This window comes from Protobothrops mucrosquamatus, unplaced genomic scaffold (assembly GCF_001527695.2).
Source record: "Protobothrops mucrosquamatus isolate PMUCROS unplaced genomic scaffold, P.Mucros_1.0 scaffold1921, whole genome shotgun sequence".
In the NCBI taxonomy this organism is placed as follows: domain Eukaryota; kingdom Metazoa; phylum Chordata; class Lepidosauria; order Squamata; family Viperidae; genus Protobothrops; species Protobothrops mucrosquamatus.
Window position 1 is genome coordinate 263,362 of NW_015388043.1, and position 16,494 is coordinate 279,855.

Sequence of the window (16,494 nt, forward strand, 5' to 3'; positions counted from 1 at the left end):
GGGGGGGGGGGGGGGGGGGGGGAAGGCTGCTGAACTTCAGAAGGAATATGTCCATGAACAGGAGTTCCCACAAAAATGGCATGCTTCCTAGCTTCCATAAGATGTCAATATTTAAAGGAAGGGATGAGGAGTGTGCTCACTCTGTCTGACCTGGTAGGATAGGTATATGTCCTATTTAAAATGTGTTCTAAATTGTTTTAGTCTTAGCCTTAACTTTTAAAAAAATACTACTTATTTAAGTATTCATGTTTAATTTCCATTCTTAACTGAACTCAAAAAGAACCATAACTAAAACATCTGAGTGTTAATTGAAGCATACTGTATTTATCAGACTGGAAATCAACTCAAAACCACAATCCATTTTTTCCCTTTCTGTTTGTGTTTTAGGTATGGAGTCTGTCTGGTTTCAGTCTTCTTCATACTTTCCTCAATGAACATTCTAGGCAATCTATTTTCAGAAATCTTGGGACAGGTGTCATGCAGATTGAGACAGGACCAGCTAATCACATATTCTCCTGTGGAGCTGATGGGACAGTGAAGATGAGAATTTTGCCCGATCGATTTAATTCATTTGGTGAAATGTTGAAAACTGATGTGAAATATGTATTCTAAAGTGCTGTTAGCACTTGTAAAATATTATAGAATATTATCAAGCATAATTGTACAGGTAGCACTATAGTAATATTTCCTGATGTTTATATTTATTTCTTGGAGATATAGTCCTTAATGCACTAATGCCTTAAAGGTTAGCAAATTCCTTCTTATTCTGCATAAGAATAGTTTTTGATGATTCAGTAAATATTTATTATGTATTTTGTTGAGTACTGTTTGTTCTTAATTGAAAATAATGCCTCATTCCATGTTGAGCATGGTCTTTATCACTTAATTTCTAAAGACCGTTCCATAAAGAAGCCTTATAATATTATCTATTTTAGCTTGACAAAACAATCAGTTGCCAAATTCCTTTTTCTAACTGTATATGGGTTGTAGTTGTGTAAAATAAACATACTTGACATAAGTAGATACCCATGCTATAGTGAGATTTGCTATAGGAAGAAATGCTAATAGATGAGCCACCATGGATAATATTTTCCTGAGATCTAGTTTGTTCACTTTTCCAACTTGAACTTGGTATTTAAGTGTGAAGAATTAAAAGATAAAAGTTTGTCTTGGAACTTTTCATGCTTGAATGACTGCTATCAGGATGGCAGTCTTTTTCTTAAACCAAGAGAGATAAAGAAAATATATATAATTGAATCCTTATTTAAAATAGGCAAATATAGTATGAATATCTAGCACTGATTGTTTTAAGAATTACATTTAAAAATAATACATAACATTTAAAATCCATGAAACTGAATTTAAGTATATGTTGCATAGGATAATTGAATAATCTGGGTGGGGGTTATAAAATATGCTTAAATCATTGGTAAAACACAGGAAATTGACATATAATGTTATTTTCTCAGTAAATTTTGTTTTCATTTAAGCCAAATGTGCTTATTTTTCCACTGGCACTTAGATCATAGCATTTATCTTTCATTTCTGAAGTAAACAAAATAAGAAAAGGTTGCAAAAGAAAACTATTCTAATGTATGATAAATAGTATAGATTTATATTTTTTTAAAATATCAAGAATTTGAAATTTGGTTTTGTTAAATGTAATAACTGTGTACACTTAATTTTTTTGACCAAAATATAAAAATGTAAAAAGCTTTCAAAATTTTCTGTGTGCTAAAATAGGCCATGTAGTGTAATAATTTTGAACTTCTCTTATTTTACTCATGTAAAAGTCTCGGAAAATAATTGGATTAGAGACAGATTACTTAAATGCAAATTATAAACAGTTTGCTAAAATATTTTTGTGGAAAAACTATCAATACAATTTCATGTGAAACAGATTTTGTCTGGGAATAGATGCTGTAAATAAAACAAAAATGAAGGGCTTGTATAATTAATTTTGTACTATTCTCAGGACACTACTTTTAAAAGTAACATTTCTTACTTTTATATAGAATTTTAATGTAATTTTAGCATATTTCTATGCAAATCTTAAGAAAACAAGTGTTAACATAATCAAAAATACATTTGTGCAATAACCTATGCTATTCTTATAAAGAAGAAATACACAGCAGCATTTTAAAGAGCTAGTGCAGCTGTTCGATACAGTGAATTAAAAATTTGAGTCAGTTTACAGGTAATGCAGAGGGAAGAATATAAATTACAATGCTCAATCACAATAATTACTCTGTGAGAATAGCTTTATACATTTTAGGTCTGTTGCACATATATTGAGTTGCTTGCCTCGAAGGTATATGTTTAATAGTCCAATCCTATAATTGCTTAGGGTGTATGTATACGCTTGGGGTCCTGAGCCATCAACAACAGTAATGTTCTGCTATGTTTGTAGGAAAATTATACTGACATAACAGCTAGTATGTAGGAAGAGATATTAAACGTTAGTGCTATAACCATTTATTTCATTTAAGAATATTAAAACAAATTCTGTTGCCCTTCATACTTCATTCAGAAGATTAATGTGAAAGAAAATCATTTCAGTGCTTAGCATATGGACCAATTTACTCAATTTTATATCTGAATTGCAAAATCAGAAATTATATCAAAATCTTAAGAATTTAGCTTACTTGTAACTCAAGCTCCTTTAATTAAATTTAACATGGGATTTTGAGAAAAACTATAATCTTTAGTAAACTTTTTGATAAGTTGCACTAAGTTTAAGACTCCAATATTGTGTAAAGCTCTGCATTTTGACTAGAACGACTAGTGTATTCATTAAGAAGATTCTTAATCTGATATTTTTAAGAGTCATGTATTTAATACATACCTACACAAACAACCATGTACTACTTTTATGATGCCATAGTTGGTCAACATTTTATTTGAAGACTTAAAGATTTAAGTAATATTAAAATGTTATGTGCCTCTCTTTCATCCAATTAGTATCTAGAGAATATTTTCCCATTAATGTACTTCAACATTCTCTTTTGTTAGTATACCAAATGAAGTAGCTGGAATTTTCCATTTTTCTAAAAGCATATTAGAGATTCAATTTATTTCTTCTATAATTAAAAAGAAGGCAAAATAATCAAATGCTTAAGCATTCTACCACCAGTAACTGCTCAAAAAATAGGTAAGGGTGGTGCAATTGTCAATATTATAGTTGCCATTATTATGATTCTATACGTTTCTGTGTGTACAAAACAAATTACAAAGCATATGCATAGGTTTAGAACCCCCAAATAAAAGTTATCATTAGCTAATTAGTTCTGTTCATGTTTGCTTTTTAAATGGTACACGATTTCAGAAAAATAAACTTCTAACACATACTAATGTTCTATGGAAGAAATGCTCTAGTAGACTGTGTGATTGTATTGGAACCTTCTGGTGATTTACACTAAAATGTAATTATTTTTGTTTTGTGGAGGCCAGTATATCCTAGTTTTTGCACTGGACTGCTTTTGAAATATATGTCAATATTTATGTTACCTGTATTCATCCTGAAATCAAGTCATATCTTTATTTTTAATTACTATAATGGGGTCCATTGTTTCTTAATACTGTTTAAAAGAAGTTATAGAATAAAACAGAATTCTCCATAGAATTTATGGGGAATTCATGGCATGGTATAGAATATCAATAACATGCCATGAATTACCCATAAATTCCTCTTAAAATATAATTTGAGGACATGCCGTGGTTTATAATTCATATTTATACTAGTTGTGCAATTAAATAGACCTTAATTCAAATATAATTTGAAGATAAAAGAAGTTTCTGCTTACCACATGCCTGAGCAGGGGGTTGGACTAGATGACCTCCAAGGTCCCTTCCAGCTTTTTTTTTAATAATAATAATAATAATAATAATAATAATAATAATAATAATTATTATTATTATTATTATTATTATTATTATTATTATTATTATTATTCGCCCCTTTCATTAGTATAAGAGGAAATTATGTTTGTCAAATAAATTCCTAGATTGCTTAGAAAACATTAAAAAGGTAATTTTGCCTACTTACGTTAACTTGCAGATAACTTAATATTGGAAATTATTATCCTGGATTGCTTCACTCTATAGAATTTTTAAAAAGTAGCCATCACATATTGCTACATATAATTGTAATGGCTCCTGCCATTTTTGTGTGCTCTGTCACAGAAATGTAGAGTTTCTGCATTTTTATGCTACTTGAGTACAAAAATACTATAAAATACTATAAACACTGGTATAAAAATTATGTTTATTATGCTTGTCTCTGTGCACACTCTCCAAGCTAAAACTTGCCAGCTCAGAAGCCTTTGGGAAGATAGAAAATGTATTTATATACTTACATACTTGATTGTTGGTCTTGATATTAATCTATGCTCATCTTAGGTGTTCAACAATTAAAAGCAAATCAAGAAGTAAATAATACCCTAATCAATGAACTGCCAAACAAGCTAACAGCAAATAGCCCAACCAAAGAACCTCCAAAACCACTAACACTGATAGGGCAAGCCACTAGAATATAAGCAGAGCGCAAACCCCGTTCTTTACTAGCATTGATGTTACCTAGTTTGAGCAATGAAACATCTGCAAGAAAACAACCAAGCTCAGCAGGTTGTCTCAGAAGGACCCTTCATTTCAACCCTGAACTACAAATATTTTCCTGTATAGGTGCATACACATACAGCCTTTTCCTATGTGTTACATAGTATTATCATGTAACTCTAGCTTGCTACAGGGGGGAGGTCATAAATATTCCACTGATGGATAATGTAAACTTCAGGCCCTATATGTAAAACAGTTGCCTCAGTAGTATATCTTGGTACCAGCCTTTTCCAATTGGGAAGTCAACAGAATAGCAGAAAAAGGTAAATAGCAGACTACTTTTGTAATGTTTTTGAGAAAACCACCAAGTGTGTGGTATCTAGGACAACACTTTTTAAGGTTATTTCTGTCTTTTTGCCGAGTTTTTCAGCACTGATGTTAAATACCTTTATTAAGCCTTAATATCCCAGCTTGAGTTCCTGAGCAAGAGTTGTAATATGTCAATCTTCAAATGATTCTAGTCCCCATTAGAAAAAGTACCCCTTTAGATTTTTACAGGCTGCTACAATGGTTACTTTATAATATCACTCAAGCCTAATAAAATTTAAACCACTGTAAATGTGTGAATCATTGATTTTGCACTATGTATTAAGTTGTAAACTAGCCATCTAATTTAGCCTAGCAAGGTGTGCAAATCCTAGTCTTGTTGGTTTCCAGTTGTGTCTTGCCGTTTTTTAAAAACTGAATTGAGTAAACCATAGATAATGCTTGTCATGAGAATAGCTTACATTTATTGATATTAATATGGAAAATGTGCTGTACAGAACTAACTTTGGATGGGCAGAAACCTCTATTATACTATTTGGTTAACCAATATCTTCTTGAAACAAATAGGCACTTACAAATCAAACATGCTTTTATATACATAGTGGGAGATACTACATCTAGCAGCTGGCACATAAACAAGAATGCGCAAACAGCAAAGAGAGAAATGACTACACCATTAAAAGGCCTACAAGAGCAAATAAGGAGTGCTCCGTTGTCAGACAGATTGTTCAAAACGGGTAATTGTGAGTCACTCCCAACTGATACACGGAACTGATAAAAACAAGAATGGGCTGGATGTCCATTACGCCCACGTTTTCAACTCCTTTTACAAAGGAAACCATTGAGAAATCCTGTTCAGATGATTACCCAATCTAACATTGCTCATCACGCGCTCTCTAGCAAAAGTGAAAAATGGTCTCGCAGAGCCTTCACGACGATCAGACCAGCCTCTTTCCGCCCTTCGGGGGATGAAGTGGGCTGTGTTCTCTGGAAAAGCTGCGGCGCCCACCACGATCCCTGCTGTCATCCTGGGATGAGCGGCTGCTTTGCGCGGGAGTGGCCGCGCGATCAAAAGCTGATGGAACCGGTCCGGCACACCTGGCAAACCACCACGCGAACTCCTTCTCTCGCTGCCCCCCCCCGCCGCTCAACGCCCGCCTCTTTGATCCTTTTCCCGACAATTATTGGCCCGAAGTCTCTAGCACAGCCTCCTTTTCTTCTTATGCCCCGCCTCCCTTCCTTCCCTCCTCTCTCCCGAGACACGGAGAGTCTTAAATTGTTGGCATATGCGTTGGGACCTCCGGCGTCCGCGGAGCACATAGTAAGCGGTTTTAATGGGGTGGGTTTCTCTCTGCCCGGCGCGCCGGGGCGCAGCAAGAGTTGGTGGAGCTGGGGGGGGGGGCGGGCGAGAGAATGCCTTGGGTCTAGCAATGTTTGGTGTTTGCACTAAGGCGGAGACGAGTGGGTGCGCTCGCTCTGCGGGGTGGTCCTCGCCCAAAGCTTTGGCTGGCTGAGGGTGAGACTTTTCATAAGCAGCCAAGTCTCGGTTTTCAGGCTAAATTCTTTCTTGCGTAACTCTTTGGTTCTTAGCTTTGTGATTAATTACAATTCGTTATACGTTATTAGTGTTCCCCACGTTAGAGATGCATAGGGTGCTTTTCCCCTAGAACAGGGGTAGGCAACCTTGGCTCTTTTATGACTCGTGGACTTCAACTCCCAGAATTCCTGAGCCAGCTATGCTGGCTCAGGAATTCTGGGAGTTGAAGTCCACGGGTCATAAAAGAGCCAAGGTTGCCTGCCCTAGAACTAAGAATAGGACTAAGAAAGTGGGGAAAGGAGGAGAAAGCTCCCCCTATGTAGAAGTGGAGTCCGGACTAGATCTTCAAAACCAAATGCTGCCAATATGGAGAGTCAATCTGATGTAACGATTGAAGTGCTGGTCTAAAAACCTCGAGACTTGAGTTCTAGTGCCCACTTTTGAGCCAGTCACTTTCACCCACCCAACTCGCCGCACAGGGTTTTTGTCGGGAAAATAGGGATTATTATGTATGATCCCTTTACTTGTAAAGCAATAAAAGCAGGATAAAAATCTAATAAAATATCTCTCGCTGTTTTAAATGGAGATGCTGCTGTTAATAAAAATATCAACTGAGGCAGACAGCATATGCTTTTGTGTTTTCTAGGAGCTAGTAGGATTTTCAGGGGAGGGGGAAAGGGAACAGTTCATTTTTAAATTTGATATCTGTATCGTCCAAGGCAACCTGTTGAATGCAGAGCTTCCCCAATCTGGTGATTTTCAGCGTCAGGAAGCTGCAAATACCACAATCAATCAATCAGGGAGGCAGCAACTGATTGAAATTGTAGGTCCTCCTAATTGAGGGCTACCTGGTTGTAGATCTTTGGAAGCTCACTATCTCCCTCACCTGGGGGGGGATAAAACACAAATGATGAGGCCAACCTCACCTCAGGTGATGATGTGATTCCACAGTGCTGTGCCATGGCAGAAAAGGCCCACTGCCCTAGGACTTGTCAGATGTACAGTAGTTCCCTAGACAGAACCGATAACATGCTCACTCTTTTTGGATCTGGATCTGATTTAAAACATCAGAAAATTACTTTTTGCTGTATCTATGTTTTTACAGTTAGTTGCAAAAACACTAAAATTGCAGTAAAGTACAGTATAATAAGTCTATACCTTATATTTGAAGTACTGTTGTGTTTCTTGTACAGTATAATATATTCTTTGGGTCTGAAATGTTAGGACTTTTAAAACAAATTGAAATGTGGGAAAAGTATCCTTTTAATTTTGGAAAGAAAAAATGCTAAGTTTATTAATGAATCTCCTGAGAGTTGTATTTATTCAAACTAAAGCATTATTAAATAGTGAATGAATCATGTTTATAGTGTTTGATGTGCCTAATGGTATCTTAAAGATCCAAGTATGTCATTTGACAGACTTTGAAGGTAGGAACATGTCTATAATCTGAGGTTTAATGGTTTGCTTAAACAGAATCATGGAAGTCTCAGAAAAGATACAAGTGCTCTGGATTTTTCTTTTTTCTGAAGTTTTGGGTGGGTTTGTGTAGGGATTATGTTCCTCTGTATTGTGCTTTTGCTCTGAAGAATATGATTTGTGTAATCCTTAAAGGAAAGATTTTTCCAGTATTCTTTCTCTCATAAATAGTGGAGGACTTTAGGACAAGAAAGGATTCTAATACTACAGCAACCTAATGAGTTTCTGGCCTATTGCTGCAGTGGGGATAGGGAAAGAAATGCTTGCAAAGTTATTGGGATGACCTAAACCATGGGTGTCAAACTCGCCACGTCACGTGACGTGTTGCGACATATCACGACTCTTTTTGCATTGCCGGCAATGGGGTGAGCCTGGCTTTGGTATGATGAAACCGATCTGCGGGCCAGCAGTTTGACATCTCTGACCTAAACAATCCGTAAAAGGGCCAGTTAATAACTCAAAATAGATTAGATAAAATGAATTGCTTCACTAGATAGAAAGTGAAGGTTAAACAACTTTGTCTCAGTTATGAGCTCAGCATCCACTAAGATTGTTGTGATTATAAATTTCCTTTCCTTTGAAGATTTGCTTTTGCTATTTGTGTGGCTTAAGTCCTCAAGCTATTCAAGTCTGTTTTACCAGGAATCTCCTAGAAATCTGGCTTATAGATTGTTGTTGGAAACAAGTACCATACATTCCACACCAGGGTATGCTTGTTGAACAGAAATTAATTTGGCAACTTTTGCCTTTTCTGTAATGCCAAATGTGTACTTATTACCATAGACCTTTGTTCCTATTATGTAACCATAACACCTAATGCCATGTAAGAGTACAACTTTTTATATTCATTTGTAAAATAGTTAAGTATGTAAATATCTAGATCTCTGTCCTCCTCAATAAATGAAGTGAAAACTTTCATAAGTGTACTTTTTATTATGATGCCAAATTATATATTTAAGATGAGAGTAGAGAACAAAAATAGATAATATAACCGCAAGTTACATTAGGGAAGCTGGAACAATTGATTCTCTAAACAATTGAATCCATATTTTTTAAAACTCCATTACCATTCAAAGTAGCATTGTTGTACTTTGGAGATTAATAGTTTTGCTGCAGCAAAATCTTGCATTACTACAGTTAGTTGATATGTAACATAAAGATTCAGAGGTAGCCGTCTTCAGACATTACCTGAAGACAAGCTTGAAACTGGGTAGAGAATGAATCGCGTTAAATTCTTGACTTTGATTTGTTCATTTGGGCGATTAAAAAGAACGCAAATGCATGCAAATTATGAAGAGTTCTAGGGCTTTGCCCTCTTTTCTGCTCATTTTTAGGGCTACATAAAAATAGGCTACAAACAGCTTTTCAGTATATTGAGATATTAGAAAACTTGTTAATATATTGTTAATTTTAGCAATAAGCACCATGCCATATTTTTTCTCTAGCATGCATAGCTATTTTGGTAATCGGCTGAATGCTTCAATATATATTTTATTATGGGGGTAATTTGAAATAATATTTTATTTACTGTCAATTTAAACCAAGCAGCTGCTTTGTAGTACAGTCAAAGATATTGCTTTGAATATTTTAAGCTATTTAAAGGGGGTACACTATTATTTCTAATGGCCTGTCATAAAAGTTTAGGATTTTGTGGATTTTTTTCCAATTCCAAATAATTCTATGCAATATCATCAAAAGTTTACATTTTTCTAGGTGCTACACCAGTTGTGAAGTAATAGATACTTTCCATTAGAATGGGACAGGTTTCATGTGAAATGTTTAGTTTTCAAGAAGACCCTGAAAAATAATTGTCCCAGAGGAATCTATTTCTCTGACAGAAGTGAAAAGGTAGATCTTAGGTAAGCAAGTTCATTAGCTGAAACAGTTGGAGAAAGCATATTTTTAAAAGCTATGTATGAAACTGTATATAACAGAAATTCTATTTTTTTCATATGTTCACTTGATTCACACACCAAACAAAGACTGAGAAAAGGTGGATGAAGCTGAATTAAGCATTAAATCATCTGTGTGAATGAGATGAACTAGTAATCATTCCCTGATATGCTGAGTATTGAACTTCAGTGTTTATAAATGCCAACCAGTATGGAAATATTGACTTATTTTGTGTGAGAAAAAGATTCTAGTCCCTTTATTTCTACTGAGAAGAAGCTACCTTGGTGAATGAAATTAGTCATTACCTCACACTAGTCTTTATTGCAGTCTGTGTTGGGAATTGGCATTCTCAAACCATTATTCATTCGTATATGAAATTTGTACGAGATGGCTTTGCTAGCCAGTGTTTCCATTTTTACAAACACAACAAGCAAAAGATGTTCTGCTGAGATTATTGTGAATCTCTGGATTATGAAACATTTATATACTTGCTTTGGCATTTCCTCACTTTTTAATGATGTCAGCATTAATAATGATTACTGTATCTTAAGATTTTAATTAAAATGAAAATCGCTATAAATCTGAGAAGAAAAATTATCCCAACACAAAAGAAAATGTTTTTCTAGTGCTTGTGTATGTAGTCTTCACATAATCTGCTGTTTTATTTCTTCTCTGTCCACTGTAAATAGAAATTTATTTACTTAGCTCCTTGGCTGGATTCGTATAGCAGGTTTTGGAACTAGTTTGCTGATGATTGCACAAGTAGACTAAATGTATAATTCAGTATGTTATAAAAATCAGTGGAACATTTTTATTCTAAGTGTGGAAGAAAAATCACAAGAAAACGTCATATACTGTAGTAAAAAAAAATGATGGGGGATTGACTCCTAAGAATGAGGAGCAGTATTGCTAAGGTTGACTTTGTCACAAACAGCCACCCAGTTTTCAACTTTTGAAACTGGTCAGAAACAAGTTGAGTTTTTGCTTTATTAAGAAAAACTCAGAACATAAATCAACTCATTAGAAAAATAAAGGTAAATTAATCAAACCAATATTGTTTAAACTTTTTAAGGTGGCTTGAACAAATCATTTTAAATTGATATTTGTTTACTTGATTTAAAAGGACAGAGGACAAGATTCAAACATGTTTTGTGCCAAAGGAGTTCTAAATCAGTTAGGTTGAAAACTAGTTCCAAAAGTGGAGGACCACTTTTGAGAAGGTCTTGTTTCTAATACAAACTAGTTTTGAAGCTTTTAAATATATCCATCCAAGTATGCTTCCAACTTTAAATATGTCCTGGAAACAAAGGATTGAGTGTAGCTGGCACTATTTTAAGTACCTCTTGATTCAGCTTAAGTAGCCTCATTGCACTATTGAGTTTTCCAAATCATCATTAAGGGTAACCATTGAAGAAGCTTTCCTCCTCCATGTTTACCTACATTCAGTTGAAAAACCTCTCCCCTCAATAGCTAGAGTGCTGGATGACAGGTTGGAGAACAGACATATACAGTATATCTGTACACGTAGATATGGACACCTACTCTTTCACAAAGCTTCAATATAGCCAAGGTTGCTGTGGAGGAAGGTCAAAATTGTCCAGGCTATCATAGCTGCTGATTTTATTTGTTTGTTTGTTAAATTTATATGTCGCCTATTTTGCTGTCAAGCGACTCTGGGAGGCTTATAAGATAAAAATGACAATATAACACATTAAACAATAAAATTATAAATACAAACATAAAAATTAGCAAATATTAAATAAAGATGGAATTCATGGAAAGGGGTGGAGGAGGAGTCTTCTTTTAGAAAGTACTGTTTCTGCAAAAACCAGTGCTCATAAAACCACCTAAATCAGAAACGAGAGTATCAGATGTTCTAGTTTCTGTATTTAGAAGTTTCCATAGTTACTGAACCTTGCAGAAACAGGGCTTTAAAAAATCAGCATGATGAACCATGAGCTCGTGAGTTGCCCAGCCTTGATTGACAGCATAACACCAGATGCTCATTTGTTCATGTTTGAAACAAGAATTATTTTGCTCTTCACTAAGATAAGACAACTGCCATTGCAAAGGTTTTGCATTTGTTCCAAAGACAACATGTAAGCGGCCAACTTACGATTGAGCTACATTCAAGGATCCTATCATGCTATATTTAACTGTATAACTAAAGATATTCTTGCTCCTTTGCATATCAGCCAATCAACTACAAATTGCTTCTCAGGGGATTATATAGGCAAGAGACTTTCTACCTGCAATTTGAGAAAGTTTATTCTTGATAACTGTTACCCGAGCTGTGCCTTGCAAAAATTCAATATCTGGTTATCTTTTCATTCAGTTAAATGTGTGCTCTTATATTTTCTGTCCTATATCTTACTATAAATGTGCAACACTTAACTTGTTTTAGTTGTTTTATATTTGCAGTTTTTAGAAGGTTTTGCTGCCAGCTTTTTTGTTTCTAACCCACTGTAAATTAAATTAGTGGCTTTTTGAAAATGTCGGTTCTTATGTGGCTAAATGGGTTAATTTTTTATTATAATACTATGCTTGATCACTGTGAATATATATGGACATAAGGTTTAAAATTTATGTTGAATTACAATCTGAAATAAATTTTTTATTAAATGATATATTAATAGTGTCTAACTCCAGATAGGTTGTCAAACATGTATAATGTCATCCCTCTCCTTTTATGTTAATTTGCATTTTAATGTCAGATGTTGAAACTTAAGAAAGATATTTTAAAAAGTCGACTGTTCTTTAAAAGGAGCGTGCATGTTAGAAATCTTAATTTTTTTTATTGCCCCTTACAATGAATGTGTGCATTAGAAAATCAAACAGGACTCCTTACAGTAGCCACAGACTACTTATGTCTCTAAATTGATGGGATGCAAATGATGGATTGCTAGTCTGACTGACAAAGTAACATCCAAAGAGGTTGATGACAAACTCTTCAGTAGTGGGAAGGAAAATAAGACTTTGTATGAAGCAGTAAACGAATCTGATGCATTAAGGATAGCTTACAATTACAAAAGGTTAGGGAGATAGTGAATGATGTAGGCATAAGCTAGATGTAGTAATATTTCCTTTTATTGGATACCTTTAATTTCTTTCTGCTACTTTCTGTCCTTTTCCCAGTTTTTTACAATGCTGTTTGTGCTGTAATATTCCTTTCCTTTTGATAATGTTATTGGTACCTGTTGATTCTAAACCAAGTTAAAGTAGGATTGTTTGTTGTTTGTACCTTCTCAACAGATCCAATGGGAGACCCATATTGAAAGTCTTGTAAGTCAAAGAATATCATCTTGGGGGACTCAGGCAGAGGGGCTTGCCTGTGACTGCACTTGTCCTGTGGAACAGCCGTCCTCCCAAATTTAGATTGGAGCTCACTCCGCTGGTTTTGTGGAACACTCTTAAGACATGCATGTTTTCCTAGGCCCACTTATGGTTGTTTAGATTGATCTGGCTATTGTTCATATTTTATATAGAAAATTTTTTCATAGTTTTAAAATTCTGTAAGTCATTCAGAGTCTTTAATGAGCTAAATAAATAATGGTTGTGAAATACTTTTAAGAAAAAATATTTCTACATGATGAACACAACTTGCTGACTATTAGCACCCAACTTTATTGCTGTCAGGTTAACTACTTATACAAAATCTATTTTTCATCTATCAAATGTATCCTCATGACATACAGTAGCATGAACCAACCAATCCCTTTTTTACATATTGTGTGAACTCAGTCTTCACACTCAGTTTACAATTGAGTGAGCTCTGCATACCCTCCTGGATCATTTATGATTCAGTAATGCCATGCAAATCTGGAAATAAAAAATCCTGATTTGAGTAAATCACATCTTAGTGTATCATTCAAACCCAGTCAATTTGAGGAAGTTCTGATGAATACTTTCCAGAAGTACACTGTGAATCTTGGAGCTTGGCCAGATGGACTGCTAAAAAAGTAAGCATATGTCTTAGAATGCTTCTCTCTCTCCATGCCTTCCACATCTGTCCCCACCTGTAGGTTGCTATGCTTGATATTCCTTCTTTTTTTCTCTCCTTTCCACTGGTTGATTAAGAAATGGGATAATCTAGTCTAGAGGACTAGGTTTTAGCATAATATGTCTAAAGCAGGATAATTTAAAATTGATTATTTGTGCCTTGAGAGTACTCTGGCTTGATTTGTTCAATGATCCATTTGCCTTTTCTTGGTTTCCCACAGTATTCTCAGCAATCTTTTCCAACATAAAAGTTCAAAAGCATCAATACCCTTTCTATCCTACTTCTTTGAAGTCCAGCTCTTGCTTCCATAGAGTATCAGAGGGAATACTGTTGATCGCACTGTTCTGATCTTTCTAGGTGTATGTTTTACACAGTATAAATTACAACCAGCCTAGAAAAAAAGATGTTCAGGATATCTAAGGAAAACAGCCTTGTGCTTTTCAAATATTTGAATATTTAGTTGCAGATTGCATGACAAGGGGTTTTATGAGTAATAGTTGAAAACTTTTGGACAACAACAGATAGCCTGCCTGTGCACCATGATATTATACTACTCTTACTTTCAAATTAAGTTCATCATACATGAAAATGCATACTGAAAAGCAAACTAATGATTCATTTTTTTTTAGCATTACTGTATACTTGAGTATATAATTTGTGTAGTTCTCACTAGCCAAGAGCCGATACTTGGGTTCAACTTAGTGAGTATGGCACAATATTACTATCAATCTGTCTTCTTTGAAGGCTCAGTAATGAAATTCTTTGTTCCCCCTGGCCTCAAGTTGCATGTACTATATTGTTCATGCTCCTCAAAAGAGCATAAAGTAATGCAGCTTTTAATATGGCAGACCCTTATTTTAATGAATAGCTTTTAAATCTGGAACTTCTGAATTACTGGCTGAACTTAGAATCTCTTATTTCTGCATGCTACCTCCCCTATTTTAGCTGTGTCCTCTAACTCAGAGGTCCCCAACTTTTTGGGCACCAGGGACTGGTTCTGTGGAGAGAGGTTTTTCCACAGACCGGAGGGGGCATGGTTTTGTGTGCTGCCTGCATCCCGCGGATGGGATTTTGCTTGGTTGTGCGGACCAGTTTCTGGCATGCCACAGCCCAGTGCCGGTCCACGGACCGGGGGGTGGGGACCCCTGCTCTAACTATAGAGAGCTCTGTTCTCTGAACAATAACTAATATTTGAGCTGTGATACAGCCAATACATTTGTTTTTCCCCCCCCTGGTAACAGAAATGGTACTTTCAAATGGCTCTTTAAGCCACCACCATTTATCTCGAAACAAATAAGTATTATATCAGAATACCAACTCACTGCATCACAAATAACCTCTCTGGCCACAAATATGATCAATAACGTTGCTATTCGTATTAGAAATAACTTCTATATTATCAAATGATCTACTGTATATTTCATTAGTATGCACTGCGGTCATAGAACTGCTTTTGTTGATTTTGGAATAGATAAGATCAAACTTTGTTATTGAAGGCTATGAAACATTTGGGTAAACATGTAGTCATAGAATTGGTACTAACAATCCCCTTCGATGTCATCCATTGACCTTCCATACTGGAAAAAAAAATATTTAGAAATCAGTCTGGTAACAAATTTGTTAGAACTGTCACAATTTTATAAATTTGAAGATTAATTTTTGTGAGGCTTCAGCTATGTTTGATTTAAATAATGATGTTTGATGCTACTAGTTATGATCTGGTTCCAAATTCTGACAGTCCCCTCCCCCATGGTCACATGACTGCATTTCAGGTGCTCAACAACACAACCACAGCATCCTATGGTTACCGTACATGACCATGTTTTATGATGTTTCTGCTGAAAACTGGAAGCAACTTCTGGCAGTTTTCAGAAAAACCACGCCATAGCAAACAATGGATTCGCTTTACAACCATAGTGTTGTTTTACAACACCACATTCGCCCTAATGGCCAGGATCCATTATTGTCATTGCAGTCAGAAATACTATTGTCTATATGTTACTGGCAATTACACATTACTAGCAATTACAGTCTGAACATTCAAATAGAGGAAATTCTTCCATGAGCATTGAAAAATGTTTGGGTTTTGGTTGATTTTGTTTTCAAATTACCACAATTTTTCTATAGTATATAGTGTGTGTGGGCGGGGATGGGTTTTGGTTTGAAGAAAAACATGAAATCCTGAAATCAGGTATAATGAATGGAAAATAGTTTTATTAATATATTACTAATTCAGTTTTCCTCATATTTAATTCAAATCATTTGGATGGAGATTGCAAAATTGAAGCAATGTTTGTACATTGGCTTGTTTAACTGCCATTTATTAAATAAATCACAGATGGCTGTATTTAAACAATATGCTTTGCCATAATCATCGCTTATAATCACTGCTAAGCCATTGTGTATGAAATGCAGCAATACTGAAACATAGTGTATGCTATGTTGAGTTGCTTTTTTGGAAGATTCAGAAAATACAAGCAATTCCTTTGTTTAATAAATTACAGCCTATCTTCAGTGGAATATGAATATTTTTATGAATATATATTACCTATTGACATGATGATTGAATAATCTTTTTATGATTAGTTTTCTTGATAGGATATACATGTTATATTATAAATATATGCGACAGACAGACAGACAGACAGACAGACAGACTGACTGACTGACTGACTGACTGGAAGGACGACTTTGTATGTTGAATGGT

The 16,494-nt window shown here is 35.0% G+C and overlaps 2 protein-coding genes across 2 annotated transcripts in view; both read left to right on the top strand.

Annotated features, from left to right (window-relative positions):
• The window catches only part of DMXL1 (Dmx like 1), an 83,406-nt gene extending 82,385 nt beyond the window's left edge, over positions 1-1,021 (top strand). The window contains exon 44 of the mRNA XM_015823578.1: positions 388-1,021. Coding sequence (XP_015679064.1) covers positions 388-612 — 225 coding nt within the window. The 3' untranslated portion in view covers positions 613-1,021. The remainder of the gene's footprint in view (positions 1-387) is intronic.
• Positions 1,022-6,137: 5,116 nt separating this feature from the next.
• Positions 6,138-16,494, top strand: part of TNFAIP8 (TNF alpha induced protein 8) — a 35,052-nt gene continuing 24,695 nt past the window's right edge. Inside the window, exon 1 of the mRNA XM_015823580.1 lies at positions 6,138-6,202. Coding sequence (XP_015679066.1) covers position 6,202 — 1 coding nt within the window. The 5' untranslated portion in view covers positions 6,138-6,201. The remainder of the gene's footprint in view (positions 6,203-16,494) is intronic.